The sequence below is a fragment of the Saimiri boliviensis genome, chromosome 4 (genome assembly GCF_048565385.1).
Source record: "Saimiri boliviensis isolate mSaiBol1 chromosome 4, mSaiBol1.pri, whole genome shotgun sequence".
Taxonomy (NCBI): Eukaryota; Metazoa; Chordata; class Mammalia; order Primates; family Cebidae; genus Saimiri; species Saimiri boliviensis.
In genome coordinates, this window is record NC_133452.1 from 45,960,446 (window position 1) to 45,980,590 (window position 20,145).

General features: G+C 36.2%; 1 protein-coding gene across 33 annotated transcripts in view; it reads left to right on the forward strand.

The window, feature by feature from the left end:
• Positions 1-809: 809 nt before the first annotated feature.
• Positions 810-20,145, forward strand: part of TRDN (triadin) — a 370,662-nt gene continuing 351,326 nt past the window's right edge. For 20 of the 33 annotated variants that reach the window (XM_074397548.1, XM_074397529.1, XM_074397539.1 and 17 more), the window contains exon 1: positions 810-1,303. In XM_074397548.1, coding sequence (XP_074253649.1) covers positions 1,282-1,303 — 22 coding nt within the window. In that variant the 5' untranslated portion in view covers positions 810-1,281. The remainder of the gene's footprint in view (positions 1,304-20,145) is intronic. The other 13 variants (XR_012517192.1, XM_074397542.1, XM_074397547.1 and 10 more) reach the window with 4 other exon arrangements.

Consider the following 20,145-nt stretch of genomic DNA (forward strand, 5'->3'; position numbering starts at 1 on the left):
AAGTACCATATGACTTCAGGAGGTCTGACAACAAAAGGTAGCAAGTTCAAGCTAAAAGATTAAACTACAAGCATTTATTAGGTTGAATATGAGAATAAAAGTGTAGTCAACCCTTGAATATTAATGGATTGCCTGGAATTTATGATGATCAACGCACTCGATTCTCCTTTTCCTTCCAACCACCAGCTATTGAATATTTTTTTGCTCATTAATACCTGTTTAGGAGTGGGAAGGTGAAATGCTAACCAGCCAATTTGGCTAATTGTTAGTGGCTATTATAATACTTTTTTTTTAAAGTTGAGATAAGGAAAAGTTGAAATATTTTACTAAAATATTGGCTGTGAACTATTAAACTTTTTGCTACCTTCCCTTCCTTTTGCTGCATAGATAAATGCAGATATTTAGTTCTTAGTAAGGTATTAAAGGTAATTCAAAAGATAGTAATTCATCAATCCATCAGTTTTAAAGTATCACACTGTAACTTCATGTTATGTAATTCTTATTGGCCAGTGTTCAGAAAATATTAATGACTCCTACAATATGACTACTATAAAAGAAAGCTTCAGGATTTAATAGTTGCAATTTTAAGTGTAGCTCTGTGTAAATAACTGCACTTGCTAAGTGGATTTGGATCAACAGGAACACAACTTTTAGAAAATTACTTAAGACTACCCTCCCCTTTGCTTCTGGTAGACATTTGGGACCCTCCCCAAACCAAATAAGGAAAAGAAGAATGTTCTGACCATTAAGAGCACTAAGAATAAATCTGAGCTCTCACGGATAAGATTACTTTCAACTCTTTAGCTCATATTTTCTGACATAGACTCCAAGATTGGTAATTAACTTAGGGAAACTATGGGGGCTTAGATGGTACTTTGTAGTTCGTTGGTCTTCTTCTTCTTCTTCTTTTTTTTTTCTTTGCCTTTCTTGGGGGCGAGAGAGCTGGTGTGTCTGTGTGTGTGTGTGTTCCTCTAGAGTGCCAAAAAAAAAAAGTGCTGAAGAGTCCTAGGGAGATGAGGCTATTTTTATTTGAAGCTGATACTTCTAGCTGAGCCACAAGTGCTGCTTGGAAAGGGCTTAGGTTGTTTCCAGGGGGAGAACTCTGCAGAGGAGAGGCAAAGTTCAACAGAACAACAAAGAAGCAGCAGAAACAGCCAGGAAAACGAAGAGCCCCCAGGTTTTGACACAGAACCCTCTACCAGAGTTCTCAAATCCCCAAATAGTCTGCAAAGTGCTACTTGACGGGAACTTTTCAACTGACTTTTACTTTTGACGACCACCATGACTGAGATCACTGCTGAAGGTATTGCTACCATTTTCCGATAGTATCAAGTAAGGGGAAAAAAATGTGCAAATTGACAGCCACATTGACTGTCGGTGTGTCCATTTAAAATGTTGCTTTAAGGTGACTGTCCTGTTCAATGATTATATATAGGATCTGAGAGGTGGATTTAGGACCTGAGAGGTTGCCAGATTTCTATATGGTGGGAGCGTGAAGAGATTTCTCTTAAATTTTGCATGCAGAAACTGTGATACCGAAGTCCCCTCTAGTTAACAGTTGTTACCCACACCTCTATAAATAGCTATGGTCATGTAACATGAAGGCTGATATCTTATCCAGCAAAAATTACAAAGTTTGCAAGGATGGGGACCGTGATGAACTGAAAATATTATACCTAATAATTAAACTTAAAAAATGATTTGAAGCAAGTTTGCTTTACAATATTTTTAAATGGAGACCTTAAATGTGTTTTTCCTTTCCAACTATAGTATGTAAAACATGCATGCATATATATGATTTATATAATTTAAGACATTAATGCTCCCACAACATTTGTATCTAGTTTACCATTAATGGAAATTCAGAGATAAAGACTGGAATTTCACAAACTAACTGCGGATCAATATGATTTTTAAAATAAAGCAATTAAGTGTTAGAATTCTGGTTCTTTTCATAAATTCATTCTTCATTTTCCTCTTAATGGTGAATTCTATTTTTATGTTACAATAAATATATTCTGTTTCAATGCTTTTACTAAAGGCTACATGCTATAACTACAATACATATCTTTTATTTCATGGTTGCTAGTTAAAAAAACTAAATTACTTTGAATACAGACACAGTCTGATTCTAGTTGAGGCAAAAATTTTGGAGGTTGATCTAAAATTTGCTTCTGACAGCTGTAAGAAAATCAGACAGGTGGTGCTCTTAACAGCTTCCAATTTAAATGTTGCACTGGTTTGCTTTGAATCAGACAACTGAAAAATAGAATATATGTTTTTGTCTTTTGGGGTAGAAATTTATATGGACACACAATGATTTCTGTTGGAGATTTTCAGTAAATATTTGTAGGAAGAATTGCCTTATTTGTACCTTGCACTGAGAAATTCAGTCTGACATTCCAAATTAATAACAATTACTAGCAGATTTCTATGTGTTAGATATTTTGCTCAGAATGTTATGTGTATTTACTTACTTAAAACTGACACAATTCAGTTAAGTAGGCATTATTATCTCAGTTTGGCAGAAAAAGAACTGTAACTAAAATTTTCTGTGACTTCCTCAAGACCACAACATTACTAATATTTAAGGCCAGAGCCTTTAAATCTAGTTTGTATGTGTGTGTGTTTTCTTTTCTGTGAGAGGATATCAGGTTTGCTCTTTACCAATTTTAGTTCAGAATTTGCTAACTAAATATAAATAGAATTTTTCCTCTTCCTTAGATATTCTGTGTCATGTTGCTTTTAGTTTGCCTTAAAGAAAGCTAGCTATAAAAACTTCTTGCTTAGCTCTGCACAGTTATTAAGATAGCTATGAGTGTCTTAATCTTCTGTTTTTCTACCTCTGTTCAGGGCTTGGGCTCCCAGGTGATTCAGGAAGTCAGTTGACTAAACCATCTTGGGCTTGCTTGTGGATTACGTTCTGTAGAACTTGGACTTGATTCAAAAGACTTTTTATAGGAAAATTCTTGATTATGAAATAGAACTTTTGTTTCCACCTTCTTTCTGTGGGGAGTATAAAAGGATCTTGAAAGACCTGCTGGAGTTACTCATAAAAATAATCGAATTAGACCTGGTGCAATGGCTCACGCCTGTAATTCCAGCACTTTGGGAGGCCGAGGAGGGTGGATCACCTTGAGGTCATGAGTTTGAGACCAGCCTAGCCAATATGGTGAAATCCTGTCTCTACTAAAAATAAAAAAAATTAGCTGGGCATGGTGGCATGTGCTTGTAATCCCAGCTACTCAGGAGGCTGAGACAGGAGGGTCACTTGAACCTCAGAGATGGAGGTTGCAGTGAGCCAAGATAGTGCCACTGCACTCCAGCCTGCCCAACAAGAGTGAAATTCCATCTCAAATAAATAAATAAATAAATAAATAAATAAATAAATAAATAATTTAATTAGTGATAAAATTGACAAGTAGAAATACCATGTAATTCCTGGATGATGGTCATTTTCCATTTTGGGTCTTAACAGTTCCTAGGATCTATGTTATCTGAACATCAAGTATGCACTTTTTTCCTTTTCTGGAATAATTTATTAATAATATTTCTTGAATGAAAATAAGAATGCCTACTCAAATGAACTTATCTTTTAAGGTAGCACAGTCATTCTTTAAGGATATCCAAAGTTTTTGGCACACTGTTTTACTACACAGTTTCATATTATCTTTGCATTTCCCACCTTTTGTGCCCCAGCCACAATTGCCTTCCTCCAGTCTTTTATAAAAGGTATACTTTTGTACAGTGCCATGGTACAGCCTGGAATAGTCTTATTTTCTTTCATCTGCTATATTTCTTTTTCAACCACTTTTTTTTTTTTTTTTTTTTTTTTTTTTTAAGGACAGAGTTTCTCTCTGTTGCCCAGGTTGGAATGCAATGGCATAATCATAGCTCATTGCAGTCTCAAACTCCTGGGCTACAGCAATCTTTCTACCTCAGCATTAGTATTTAGAACTACAGGTATGCACCACCATGCCTGACTAATTTTTTTTTATTATTATTATTTGAGACAGGATCTCCTTATGTTGACCAAGCCTACTTGAACTACTGGCCTCAAGCGATTTTCCTGCCTCTGCCTCTCAAAATATTGGGAGAACAGGCATGAACCACCATACCTGGGCCTTGCCGTCACTTTTGGACATATTGCTGAAATGAAAGCACTGTATCAGTAGACTTACACCACTTACCAAATACCATTTCCATCCATTTATCTCTCCTCTCTCTCTCTCTCTCTCTCTCTCTCTCTCTCTCTCTCTCTCACACACACACACACACACACACACACACACACACACACAGAGTTTGTGGCACTTAAGAATATAGGAGGTAACTCATTACCTTAGAGAGCTCTAGTCAACTGTCCTCGTCTCAGGTTTTGGAAAGACCAGGCTCACACGGATTATATGACTCTCCTATGGTCATAAGAAATTAGGAGAGATTTGAGGATATATTTCATGTCTTCTGTGGCTCATTCCAGTGCTTATTCAACTATAGCACATGCTGTGCCTATAACCTCACCTAGTTGTTCACGTTGATTTCCACTGCAGGTTCCAAGCTAGCTTACTTCATCTAGTGGAAGAAAGGAAATAATGCTAAATATAGAATTGTATTTCAGGTACAGAGCAATAGATGTATTAGAAATAGGACAGGCTGAGCGTCGTGGCTCAAGCCTGTAATCCCAGAACTTTGGGAGGCCGAGATGGGTGGATCACGAGGTCAAGAGATCAAAACCCTGCCTCTACTAAAAATACAAAAATTAGCTGGGCATGGTGATGTGCACCTGTATTCCCAGCTACTCGGGAGGCTGAGGCAGGAGAATTACTTGAACCCGGGAGGCAGAGGTTACAGTGAGCCAATATTGTGCCACTGCACTCCAGCCTGGTGCCTGGCAACAGAGTGAGACTCTGTCTCAAAAAAATAAAATAAATAAATAAATAAATAGGACAAAGTTGAACCCCAAAGATTTTAGGGTAATGACACCTTTGATTCTGGCATGATAAATAAAGATAATTGTAACGGCAATAGTAACAACTTATATTTATTCTGAAGACAAAAGATGTCAAGCACTGTATTAAGCTTGATAAATATTAATTTAATCTTCAGGGCCACCAAATAAGATAAAGGCTAGTATTATTTCTGCTTAGAGAATAGGAAGCTGGGGTTCAGAAAGTTTAAAGAATGTGCTAAAATTCACACAGCTGTATGTGATATAGACAGGATTCACACCCATGTCTGACCATAGTGTCATATTGGATATGTCTTCTTGCTGTATGGGACTGATAGTTAGCTTGGTCAGTTAGGTTGTTGTTGGAGCCTAAACTAGGACCATGTTATATTTGGTAGGTTGAATCTGGCCCAGACTGGATTAGACTCAAACAGCATACAGGATTAGGCTAGAAATAGTCCTCTATCTACCTTGCAATTTAATGGATCCAAGATGCTGGGAATCCTATATATAATTAAGTTAGTATTTACTAGAATGCTTCGTTCAGGAAAGTTTTTTCTTTAAAATGTTAGAATAGTTTATGTCACACTCTCAACTTCTAAACTATTACATAACCCCAGGCTTCAGAGGAAGAACTGTTTGTTCTATGAGTGAAATTCTTTCCTTACCATTAGTTGAATGACATTTCACTGCTTGTGTAACAATCAAACCTATGAGAGGATTTGATATTCAAAATTTAGAGCAAAAACGGTCATTTGTATTCTATGCACTGCATGGCTCCCATAGACTCTGCAGCACAAGATTACTCACTGTTGCTCTCAAGTGAGTAATTTTGAGTTTTCAAGAATTCACAGCCAGACTACTTAACGACTAGGCAAACAAGTAATATCATCTAGTGTGACAGATGGTGAAATTATGAGGCTATCCAACCTATGTATCTGCATTTACCTTGTCAAAGCAAAGGGCAGCTGCCCTGGCTTAAGTGGAGATGACCTGAGGGTACCAGGGGAGTGAGCACTAGTTTCAATGCCTAGTCACTTCCAGGGGACGGTCTTCGTTTTCCTAATAAAGCAACATAACACATATAAAATATTATTTTTAGTCTTATAAATACATTTTAAAACTGACATTAGAAAGCTGGCCTATTCTAAAGAGGAGTACCACAATGGTGAGAGGCACCGTTAAATGAAAAGCTTTGTGCATGAATTGTTTAAGCAGAAGATTGGATTTTTTTTCATTATATAGCACTTGAGGGCAATGCACAGACCCATGGATAAAAGTCTGGAAGCCACAAAAAAAGGCACACTGTTGGCAAAATATAAGGCAAACCCCAACCAATCATTACAATGATAGCTAGAACTGACTCTTCTGACTAGAAACAAAGAAAAGAAAAAGCAAGAAAGGAGGGAAGGAAAAGGAAATACACAGCCTCCAATTTTTAAGAAACAGAGGGATGGAACATGCTAAAATCTACACTATAGGAGGCAGTAGGTTATGGGAAACGCTGCAGTACAGACAACCCAGTTACTTCAAATAAGTTCCTGGGAACAAGAGCAAGAAAACCTGGAGAACAGAGGAAAATAAATGGAAGAAGTTAGCAACCCATCACAGTGTATGGAATGATTGGGTCATGATTCAAGGAAACAACCTTAAAAAATTCTGATGAAATAAGTGGAAATTGAATATACTCTGGTTGTTAGATGACCTTATTGAAAAATTATACTTTTAGTGGGATAACTGTTTTGTGGTTGTGTTTTAAAATCACTTATTATTTGGAGATACACATTCAAATATTTATGAAGGAGGTGATGCAATATTTGAAATTTGCTTCTAAATAATATGCCCAAGAGGAAAGTAGATGGGGCATGGGTGGGGTATGTTGAAGCTGATGATGGGTACATTAAGTTTCATTATAATATTGTCTATTTTTGTGAATATTTAAGCTTCTTCACAATAAAGAGTTAAGGAAAAAAACAGAGTTTATGTTGTTAGTGGAGTAAAAAATTTTAGTAAGAATTTAATTTTCATAACATATATGGGTCAGTGAATTCTCTGGTCACCAAATTTATTCCTAAGAGCAAATTACTCTTTAAATTGAACAGTCTATTGTTACTGAAATGAAAACAAATATGCTCATATTAAGCAGAGTAGTCTGGAAATATGTTTTTAAAAGCAGATGAGGAAATAATCATTTTTCCTATCTATTATAATATGGGAATCTGGAAGTTAGTTTCATATTATTGGTGGCATTAATTAGGGACATTAATTAGAAACAGTTCGTTTTTGAGATAAGTCATGGGAAAACCTGAGAACAATTCAAATGCCTAAGGAGTCAACATGATGCAAGGAAAGACAGGTCTGAAAAAGGCTATGTCTTGGAACACTGTTTATTGACAGGGTATTAAGTACGAAGCTTTTGTATGACTGTCTCTTTGAAATATCACAGAAACTGTGAAAGGCAGGTAACATATAAACCTGAGCAGTCTGACTCTGAAACTTCTTGTTCTTCTTTACCGCTCAAGTTGAATTTAGGAAAATAGTTTCATTTTAATTTTATTATTTTTTTTTAAATTGAGACGGAGTCTCGCTATGTTGCCATGTTGGAGTGCAGTGGCGCGATCTCAGCTCACTGCAACTTCTGCCTCCCGGGTTCAAGCAATTCAGATTGTGAAAACCAGGAGAGTATAGTTCACTGAAAGTCAGAGAGAAAATGTAGTGCAGAGTTAAGAGAAAGAAGCGTTAAGAAAACAGAGTGTGACAGAGTAGTAAGTGCACGGAGTTTGACTGAAGTCAGAGACTGGGGTTCAGATACGATCTCCACTACTCAACTACTCTTGGCCCCGGGAGGATGGGGCCTCACGAGAAGGATCATGAACTTGGTTAATTAAAAATAATATGGCCAGAGGAATTTTTAAAACTTTTTACAAGATTACGCTAGTTAGTGAATTAAGTTTATGCTTTAAAAATTCTGTAAATAATCCATGATGCAAAATTTGCAGTGACAGTGCACAAAAAATATAGCTTTGTATTGTCAGCCTTTGCTAGGTTCCACTGAGAAGCTTTTTCTCGTTGTTTTTATTATTATTTATAATAGGAACTATTTTTCTTCCCACCCGATGAGCACATGGTACCCATGAAAATGTTCTGTTTATCAGCTTAAATGTTTGTTTGTTTTTTTTTTCTATTTATTTTTGGTCATTATTGTGACTATAATTTAAAATTCGTGCTACTTTTACAATGCGAAAATGAATTGAGGCTATTCAGTTATTATACTAAAGGCTTAGGAATCCATAGAGACCTAAAGCCTCCAATATTGTTTGCATTAATTTTTAATCAGTTAACAATATTTAATATGAGAGAAACATAAAACAGTGCAACTAAGCAATTTTAAACTCATCTACGTTGACCTTTGTGTTGAATATATCAATTTGAAAAGAGAATGGTTAAGATTTTCCAGTTAAGCCTTTAGTTTTATAATTATGCTTAGTTGGAGCTTAAAGACAGTATTAAAACATTATTCTTTTGTTCTTTTAAACAAAAAGAAACCTGTTGGGGACATGCTTCATATATTTTAAAAAATACATATTATCTAATGTAACACATTTAAAAAGAACAAAGCAGGGGAAAACCTTCATCTGGCAACTATGCATTAACATCATACAATAATGTCAAGTTTATGGAATTTACATTCCATTTTACTTTTAAAGATCTAGGAAGATTCATCAGGGTTAACTTTTGCTGTCCCCAGTTTCCACCTGCCCCATATAATATGAATGACATGTATGTTTTTTGATGGAGAATACTTATTTTGATTGTCACATAAATATATATTACCCCTAGTGAGGGTTATGTGGAGACAGATGAACTTCCTGATCCAAAAAGATACTAATTTTCATCTTCAAAGGAAACCAAAAAGAGCATCCTTGGCAAATGTGCAATGAATAAAGTCTTGCTCGGCTCCATACAAGTTATGCTGTCTAAACATCAACCACCTCCACATCTCCATGCCTGAAGTGAAGCTGTCAGACACACAGAATTTACAATTTTGAAAGATTCTTTGGTATGTAAATGAGCTGTTTCCTCATAAACTGCAGACTCTATCTCACAATGTACTTTCAATATTACATTTAAATATATATTGTTTAGATATTTTCTAATTTGTTATCTGTGCCAGGGGTTAGGGCATGTGTATTTCACCCAGACAAGTTAAAGACATACGTGATATTTTAACCTATAAGAACAAAGATAATTTAAATGGAGCAACCTGTTCTTTATAGGGGAAACTTGGTTTTATTTAGACAGCATGAACCTGAACTCATTGTGACAAGCCAGTTTTATCTTGGCTATGCATTTGCTGCATCAGTCTCCCTTCCCTGACACAGGTTACTAAAGTGTTGAGAAAAGCAAAAGAAAGAAAAAACTCTTAGTATTTCAAACTTAGTTTTAATATGGTCCAGGGCATTAGTGAGCTCATGGATGTGAGAGATTCAGTTTCCATTTATATAGACGTTCAAAATACATATTTAGCAAGCTTTCCTTGGAAAATTATTTCCTTTTAAAATAAAATTATCGTGTGATTAGGGAATTTTCTGTTTGAGGTAGACATTTGATATAATGTCAAGACAAAAATAACAGATATGAAGTGGCACTTCTCTGACAGTCACTGCGGGAGCTATTATTTTTGCCCATGGTTATTCTTATTTAACCTATATATAATTGCCTAGGGGAAAAAGTGTACTGTAAAATCTGAAAGGTACTATAGTATAGTAAAATGCCAAGTTAGTGAATTTAAGTCTGCAGAAATATTAGGCATTGCATTTAGAAAAAGGCAAGTTACTTCCGTCTGAAGTATAACAAAATGTTAGACTCTATGGTATTAATTATCAACCTACATGTAGATTTATAAAGCAGTATGTTATACCGAGGTTCAGTTTTATTCAATATTTTAATGCCTATTGTGTACCAAATTGAATGCCTGACAATGGAGACACAAAGATGAATAATACAAGGTCCCCGCTATATTGAAAAACAAGAAGGAAAGAGCAAAAATAATAAAGACTGGACAGATTTTAAAACATCTGATTCCAATTTGAAATGGCAGGCATGCCTCTTTCAATTGCACTTTGCTTTACTGCACACCACAGATATTGCACTTTTTTTTTACAAATTCAAAATTTGTTGCAACCCTGTGTAGAATAAAGCTATGACCACCATTTTCCCAACAGCATGTGCTCACTTCCTGTCTCTGTGTCCCATTTTGGTAATTCTCACAGTATTTCAAATGTTTTTGTTATTGTTATATCTGTTTTGGTGATCTGTGATCACTGATCTTCAATATTACTATTATAATTGTTTTAGGTCACCACAAGCTGCCCCTGTATAATATGGCGAATTTCATCAATAAATGTGTGTGTTCTGACTGCTCCAACAACTAGACATTCCTAATATCTCTCCTTCTCCTCAGGCCTGTCTATTCCCTAAGACACAACAATATGAGATTAGGAAAATTAATAACCCTACAATAGTCTCTAAGTGTTAAAGTGAAAGAAAGAGTTGCATATCTTTACTTTCAATCAAAAGCTGAAATTAATTAAGCTGACTGAGGAAGGCATGCCAAAAGCCAAGATAGGCTGAAAGCTAGGCTTCTTGCACCAAAGAGCCAGGTTGCAAATGCAAAAAAAGAGTTATTGAAGGAAATTAGAAGTGCTACTCTGGTGAATACACGAAGAATAAGAAAGTGAAACAAACTTATTGCTGATGTGGAGAAAGTTGCAGTGGTCTGGATAGAAGACCCAACCAGTCAAAATTCTCTTTCAACCAAAGCCTAATCCAAACCAAGGCCTTAAATCTCTTCAATTCTATGAAGATGTGGAGAGGTAAGAAAGCTGCAGAAGAAAAGTTGGAAGCTAGCAGAGGTTGGTTCATGTGGTTTAAGAAAAGCAGCCATCTCCATAACATAAAAGTGCAAGGTGGAAATAGCAAGGGTTGATGCAGAAGCTGCAGCAAGTTACCCAGAAGATCTAGCTAAGATAATTGACCGATGAAGGTGGCTACACTAAACAACACATTTTTAATGTATACTAAACAGTCTTCTACTGGAAGAAGATGCCATCTAGAAATTTTAGAGCTAGACAGGAGAAGTCAATGCCTGGATCCAAAGCTTCAAAGTTCAGGCTGACTTTTGTTAGGGAATAATGCAGCTGGTAACTTTAAGTTTAAGCCCATGCTCATTTACCATTATGACAATTCCAGAGCTCTAAAGAGTTAGAGTAAATTTACTTTGTCTGTGCTCTATTAATGAAATAATGAAGCCTGGATGACAGCACATCTATTTACAACATGTTTTACTGAATATTTTAAGCCCACTGTTGAGACTTACTACTCAAAAAAATTTCTTTAAAAATATTTCTGCTTATTGACAATGCACCTGGTCACCCAAGAACTCTGATGGCAATATACAAAGAGATTAATGTTGTTTTCATAGCTATTAACACAATATGTATTTTGCAGCCCATGGTTCAAGGAGTAATTTTGATTTTCAAGACTTATTTTTTAAGAAATACATTTTGTAATGCCACAGCTGACAGCAATTCCTCTTATGGCTTTGAGCAAAGGAAATTGATTACTTTCTTGAGAATTCAGTATTCCAGAGGCTATTAAAAATATTTGTGATTCATGGGAGAAGGTCAAAATGTCAATATTATTCATATTTTGTAAAAAGTTGGTTCCAACCCTCATGATGACTTAGAGGGGTTCAAGACATCAGTGGAGGAAGTAACTGTATATGTGACGGAAATAGCAAGAGATCTAGAATTAGAAGTGGAACCTGAAGATGCTGCAATCTGTTGATTAAACTTGAGTGGATGAGGAGTGACTTTTTTTTTTCTTTCCCTTGAGACTTTGTTTATCTCTCTTTCACAGGCTGGAGTGTAGTGGCACAGTCTTGGCTCACTGTAACCTCTGCCTCCTGGGTTCAAGCAATTCTCATGCCTCACCTCCTGAGTAGCCGGGATTACAGGTGTGCCTCACCTCCCGAGTAGCTAAGATTACAGCCACCCTGCGAGGCTAATTTTTGTATTTTTTTGTAGACACAGGATTTCACCATGTTGGCCAAGCTGGTCTTGAACTCCTGGCCTCAAGGGATCCACTCGCCTTAGCCTTCCAACATTCTGGGATTACAGTATTTCAAATGTTTTTGTTATTGTTATATCTGTTTTGGTGATCTGTGACCATTGATCTTTGATATTACTGTTATAATTGCTTTAGGTCACCACAAGCTGCCCCTATATAAGATAGGGAATTTCATCAATAAATATGTGTGTTCTGACTGCTGTAACGACTAGACATTATGAGCCACAGTGTCTGTCCTAGGAGTTGCAAATGAGCAAAGAAAATGGTTTCTTGAGATGGAATCTACTCTACTCTTGATGGAGATGCTATGAACATTTTCGAAATGACAACAAAGGATTTAGAATATAACATAATGTAGTAGATAAATCCATGGCAGGATTTAAGATTAACTCCAATTTCGAAAAAGTTCTCCTATGGGTAAAATACTATCAAAGAGTGAATGTCACATGCTACAGAGAAATCTTTCATGAAAGGCAGAGTCCATTGATATGGCAAACTCCATTTTTGTCTCATTTTAAGTAATTGCTACAGCCACCCCAACCTTCAGCAACCACCACTGTGATCAGTCAGCAGCCATCAATATTGAGGCAAGACCTTTGATAAGCAAAAAGATTATGACTCACTGAAGGCTCACATGATTGTTAGTATTTTTTAGCAATAAAGTATTTTTTGCTTTTGTTGGTACAGAGGTGTATGTATTTATGGGGTACATGAGATATTTTTATACAGGCATACAATGAGAAATAACCACATTAGGATAAACGGGGTATCCATCACCTCAAGCTTTTATCCTTTCTTTGTGTAACAACCCAATTATTCTCTTTTAGTTATTTTTAAATGTACAATATATCACTGCTGACTGTATTCTCTATTGTGCTATCAAATGCTAGATCTTATTCTTTGTAACTATATTTCTGTTACAAATAAATATTTCTGTACCTATTAACCGTCCCCACCAACAAAGTATTTCTAAATTAAGATCTGTACATTGTTTTTAAGACATAATGTTATTACACATTTAATAAACTAGAATACAGTGCAGACACAACTTTTATACACTCTAGGACACACAAAAAAAGTGTGATTTGCTTTGTTGCCATTATTTGCCTTATTGCACGGCCTCTCCAAGATGTGCCTGATGGTGTTTGATATAATTCAAGAATGTTATATTATTGTTCATAAATCTTATGACTAATGATTTCACTTTGAAACTTGTTAAAAATAATCTAAGATAAGTAAAGACTGTCCTATTCTTAACACTGGTAATTTGCAGTGCGCATGATATTGTGGTGAAGGTGTAATGGCTGTTCAAGGAGTAAGGAGATCAAGAATACATTTGATCAATGCAGAAATGACAAAAAAAAAAAAAAAGAGACAGGAGGTAGGTGAGAATTAGTAGTCTGTGGGAGATTGCCCTGGGATGCCTAGGGTACCAAGTTACCTAGCCAAGAAATTGGGTAAAAGTCCTAGTTTAAATACTCAGTTTTTGATCAGGCACACTGTTGGTATAATACTATAAAAGTTGGATGTTTTAGATTCATTTTTAACTAGTTATTATGTTTCCTGGTTCCCTGTCATCCCATATGAGTGTTCCCCCTTTGTTTGAACCTCTATTGCTGATTTCCATCCCCACATCCACTACTCTGAGCTTACTTTGTTTGTATGGAGACCATGTCCAGTTCATGAAGAAATGATAAAATAATAGGAACTGCCAGAAAGGTAACAATTAGACAAGTTTCTTCAAGTTAACAAAGAAGAATCAGTTGCTAAAGAAAAACAAAATCTGTCGGCTGGGTTGTTCTAAACACCGTGAGAACTAGCAGTCAGGCCAGTGGTCTTGTCAAGAGTTCCTGTAAAAGCATGACAGGGTCCATAGACCAAGCCTTTGAAAATTTGAGCAGAAGGTATTTAGGGTAGCAGTAATAACTAGATTAAAGCAGTAAGTCAGCAGAATTCTTTAGGGGCTTTGTTCATAATGACTGAGAGTTATGTTAGAAATAATAGTTCTACAGTTTCCAGAAAATTTTGGCTACTTCTTGAATTCAGTCAACTAGATTTCACTTCTCGGTTTCTGCCCAGTCCTCTGGATTTGAAGTGTCTTGTTGGTCTGGCTAAAATGATGTGTTGTACCACTGTGATATGGGTCTCTGTTTTGAGGGACATGGGTTCTCAATACCCAGGTGCTTTGAGACATAGTGTCTTATCTCCTTCCTATCACTCTATCATTTTCCTGTGGATGGAGAGGAACAAAAAGTCTGACACCCAGAGTGATAATCATGCACCTAACAAACATTACTTGTAAACATTTTTTGTCATCTACTTTGCCAGGGACTGTTTTAATTCTAGGGATGAAATGTAAAATATTCATAAATCTAGCCCTTGAGAAATGATAAGATAATTATATATGTAACTATATGACACTTGGCTGCCAGTTCAAAGTTTCTTGAAAGAAGTATGTATAAAATTATATACAAAAATTGTGAGATATGTTTCTTGGTTTCCCATCACTCAAGTTTAAAATAGACAATGTTTACATGTATAAAACTATTAGGGAATGAATGAATCAATATAAAACAAATAAGCAAATCAACTGTTATGAGATATTACTATCCAGGAAATCTGAGAAGCTAGGAGAATTGACAGATTTGGTTGATCAGGGGCTGACATAAAGGAGTAGAACTTATGTTAACACTTGAAGAATGTTTCTAAATTAAAGGGCAGGGACATAGAAGAAAAACTTAAGAATTAAGTTTTGCACAATATCCCTAGATCCTAAAAATTCCAGATTAATTCATTTAAGAAACAATTATGATTTTCTGAACTAAATTAATAAATATGTTGATCTTGGGTTCAATGAACAAAGCTAGAGGAGACAAACTTTACTGGCATTCGGGGTGGAAAATTTTGCTGTAACAATCTTCCCCAGAGGTCGCAGAATAATTAGTACCAAGTAGCACCTCTCACCATAATTTGACTCCATAAATACCCCCAAAAATTTTCTATCGGAGCTGATAAACTACACCACAGTTAACAAGAACATAAAATAAAAATAAGCATAAATGCTAGTGGTAGTTTCAAAGGAAATGGAATTGAAATCCTCAACTATGAGAAACTCTAAGCTTAGTTATCTTTCAATTTTATATAGAAGATTCTTTTTATGTCAACAGAGGGGATTTAGATTGGTGAGAAGGTCATTTTACTTCTCCAATCAGTTTATTTGTTTGCCTTAATTTACTACTTACAATTCTATAGTAGAAAGAAAAAAAAAACAATAACTTCAGGGAAGTATAGGGCAAAAAGTTTCACAAACTAAATGGAATGACATACTTCCCCCTTGAGAAAAATCAGTGAAAGGTGATGGCTAATTTTGTGTCCTTGAGCAAACTAATGAGTTGAAAAGTGACAGCATAATTTGAGGAGAGACACAGGTGGAAGTAGGTCTGATGAGTAAAGTGAAAGAGAGTACTTTGCAAAATTGCCCGATAGGGTTTTACGCAAGCTAAATAAACCTCAAGGTGGATTATATTTATTTTACTTGAGAGTCACTCTATATTGTGTCATGTTGAACTCTACATGTTTGCCTAGAGTACCTCCCGTGTTTCTTTAGTCCTTCGCAATACTGCCATGATGACAAATGTATTTTCAAATCATATAAAAACTCACTTAAGATTAAGCTTATAGGCAATACTGAGCTAGGGCCAAAATGTGCAAGAACTCTATATACAAGTATAAAAAGAATTAGGACACTGTGATTGCCGAATAATGCTGTCCTGCTTAGTTTTCAAGAAAACAGCTGCCTCCTCAGTTCAGTGTTAAAAAAAAAAAAATACTCTGAGTCATCATAAAATACAGTCTCTCAAAGGTTCATAACTCACTAATGCAGTTGACCCCTGAAGAACGCAAAAGTTAAGAACATCGACTCCCCAGTTGAAAATCCACATATAACTTTGATTCCCTCCAAAACTTTATTAATAGCCTATTGTTGACCAGAAGCCTTACCAAAAACATTGTCAATTAACCACATATTTTATATTGTGTGTGTGTGTGTGTGTGTGTGTGTGTGTGTGTGCAGAGAGAGAGAGAGAGAGAGAGAGAGAGAGAGATAATTACAATAAAATAAGAAAGGGAAAAGAAAATTAAGAAAATCATAAAGAAGATAAAATATATTTAGTATACATTTAGTGGAAGTGGATCCTCATAAAGACCTTCATCTTCATTGTCTTCACATTGAATAGAGTGAGGAGGAGAGAAAAGTGGAGGAATTGGTTTTGCTGTCCCAGTGGTGGCAGAAGCAGAAGAGGTTAAGAAGTTGGAAGGGGAGGTAGGAGAGCCAGGCACATTTTCTTTAACTTTCATTTTTAAAAGTTCGTAAGTGGAACCACACAGTTAAAACCCATGTTGTTCAAGGGTCAACTGTCTTTATATATTATTTACTAAGAAGTAATGGAGTTGACATCAACATAACCAATATTCCTATCAGGAAACTATTTCCAGCACCTGGGAAGCACATTTTCGTCTATCCACCCATTGACTCTCGCTGTGGCATCACTTCCCAATTAAGGCTCCTCTTTCTTTGAACTTTCCTCTTCAGGGAACCAACTTTTTTGGTAATGGTTTTCTTTCTTTGCTTTATAGTTTTATGACCTCAAACATCTATAAACAATATAGTTCTGCTAAGTTTGTTTTTTATATAAATGGAGAATCATGGCATGTATTGTTCTGTGTTTTGCTGCATTAATTCCTCATTCTGTTAGTATGAGTCATCTATGTTGTTGTATGTAGCTGGAGTTTGTTATTCTTCTTTCTGTACAGTGTTCCATTGTATAAAAGTCACTGTTTATCCACTGGATTTTTGTTTCAATTGGTGGAGTCTGTGATGAACAATATTTTTATATATATTTTTTTAGTTTTAATATTCGATTATTCTATTATCAATGTATGTTTATTTCATGGCACTGTGTTCTGTGGTGAAAAGGTGCATTCCGCATGAAGAAGACACCTTGCTCACTCAAACTGGATTGCTTAAATCCAGTTGGAAAGTGTGGAGAAAGGGTGACCTTATGGATATTTCCTAGAAATGCCCTGTTTTTGCAGGGAAATTGATCTAGTCTCACAAGATATATGATATGGATGTCTGGAGGAGCAGACAGAAAATGAATAGAATCCTAAGGACCTCTCAGAGTTTTGTCTTGGAGATCGTAATCCTCACCATATAGTAACCCTTTTTGAGACTATATAGGCAGCAGTTTAAAAATTGACATGTAGAGTGAGACATTCAACTAATATTAATTGAATGTCATGTCTCCTCATTGCCAAGCATTTTACTTGAAGCTGAGCCAGAGCAGTGGGCAAAAAAGGTCCCCATTTTCCTGCTACTGTCAGAACACTTCCATCTGATGACAAGAATCTTCATCGTCACGAGGTTCTGCACCTTGCTGTCCTTGCTGGTACTGCTGAATGCAACCAAGTTCTTGCTTGTTAAGGCTCCTCCTTCTGGGATCCTTGGTATACTTTTATCCAATGGACATCATCTTTAATTAGACTTACTGGCATTTATTAGAATATTGCTATTGTTAACAGTCAGGCAAAATTTAGGTTTCCACTTCTACTCTTCCTGCTTTTAGATGAAGATTGCCCATCTTTAAAACGTGACAACTTCAGACAGTTAATTTTATCTACTTTATGTTTATTTTGTTAGCTTAATCTCTCAAAAATTATTCAATTTTCAATTTAATGGAAGGTTTTATTGAGGTGGAAAGCCTAACTCTGCCTCAGTGTGTGAGAAAAGAAGGATTAGGAGAGAATCTATCTCCATTTACCTATATTTTATTACCTCCGAAAATGAAAATGAAAAAAAAATCTATTTGTAAAAATTCACAAAGAAGATGGTACAATAGACATTCTTTTCTGTTTTTTGGTTTGGATCAAAATGTATGAATGCATGTGAGCTTTATGGACATAACAACTTCGAGAAAATTCCAAATGAGTTTTATTCTCCAAGATCAGAGTGTGTCAACATGTAGTCCCCAGACCAGCAGCATCAGCATCACCTGGACGCTTATTGGAAAGGCACATTACTGGGATACATATCAGACTTTCGGAATCATAAACTATGAGAGGAGAGTAGGGCCTAGTGATCTGTGCTCTAACAACACTTTTAGAGGATTCTGACACATGTTGAAGTTTGAGAGCCTAGTTAATGACATACAGACTTTTTTTTTTTATTGCATTTTAGGTTTTGGGGTACATGTGATGAACATGCAAGATTGTTGCATAGGTACACACTTGGCAATGTGGTTTGCTACCTTCCGTCCCCTCACCTGTATCTGTCATTTCTCCCCATGCTATCTCTTCCCACCTCCCCACCCCCCCGCCCCTCCCCCATTTCCCCCCAACGGACCCCAGTGTGTAGTGCTCCCCTCCCTGTGTCCATGTGTTCTCATTGTTCAACACCCACCTATGAGTGAGAATATACGGTGTTTGATTTTCTGCTCTTGTGTCAGTTTGCTGAGAATGATGGTTTCCAGGTTCATCCATGTCCCTACAAAGGACGTGAACTCATCGTTTTTGATGGCTGCGTAATATTCCATGGTGTATATGTACCACATTTTCCCTATCCAGTCTATCATCGTTGGGCATTTGGGTTGGTTCCAGGTCTTTGCTATTGTAAACAGTGCTGCAATGAACATTCGTGTGCACGTGTCCTTGTAGTAGAATGATTTATAATCCTTTGGATATATACCCAGTAATGGGATTGCTGGGTCAAATGGGATTTCTATTTTTAGGTCCTTGAGGAATCGCCACACTGTCTTCCACAATGGTTGAATTAATTTACATTCCCACCAACAGTGTAAAAGTGTTCCTATTTCTCCACATCCTCTCCAGCATCTGTTGTTTCCCGATTTTTTAATGATCGCCATTCTAATTGGTGTGAGATGGTATCTCAATGTGGTTTTGATTTGCATTTCTCTGATGACCAGTGATGATGAGCATTTTTTCATATGTTTGTTGGCCTCCTGTATGTCTTCTTTTGTAAAGTATCTGTTCATATCCTTCGCCCATTTTTGAATAGGCTTGTTTGTTTTTTTCTTGTAGATCTGCTTTAGTTCTTTGTAAATTCTGTATATCAGCCCCTTGTCAGATGGGTAGGCTGCAAAAATTTTTTCCCATTCTGTTGGTTGCCGATTCACTCTACTGACTGTTTCTTTTGCCGTGCAGAAGCTGTGGAGTTTGATTAGGTCCCATTTGTCTATTTTGGCTTTTGTTGCCATTGCTTTTGGCGTTTTGGTCATGAAGTCCTTGCCTACACCTATGTCCTGAATGGTTTTGCCTAGATTTTCTTCTAAGGTTTTTATGGTATTAGGTCTGATGTTTAAGTCTTTAATCCATCTGGAGTTAATTTTGGTGTAAGGTGTCAGGAAGGGGTCCTGTTTCTGCTTTCTGCACATGGCTAGCCAGTTTTCCCAACACCATTTATTAAACAGGGAGTCCTTTCCCCATTGCTTGTTTTTGTCAGGTTTGTCGACATACAGACTTTTTTAAAAAAATTCCCTATTGCTTCCAATTAGGAATAAAGACCCAAATCAGTCATGTACTATAGTGGATTGAAACTCACATATAATAAGAAAGGATGCCTTTCATGATAAATTTATGATGATGTACAATAAGATTCTTTTCATGGGAAATAGAAATCTGAAGAATGGAGATGAAGGAAAAAATTAAAGAAAGAAACTATTTACCTGGAAGAGCGTAAAAGTGTATGAAGGCCAAGAGCCCAACATGTGCACACTGAAACTAATGAACTTTTCCCGATAATCAGCTATTTCTCTGGACCTTCAGAGTTCTGTTTTTGTATCCATATGCTCAGTCTCTAAACGTTGGAGTCCTCATTTCTTGTGTTCAGCTTTTCCTTGTTCTTCTCATTGTCGCTGTTCTAATTTAAACTCCTGTTATTTCATATATGGATGTCTGTATGTGGCATATTGTATTTTTCAAAAGTGGCTGCAGCAAGATTTCCCACCTCATGTGTTCTTCTTATACTGTGACTTTGACTCTTCTTCTATTGA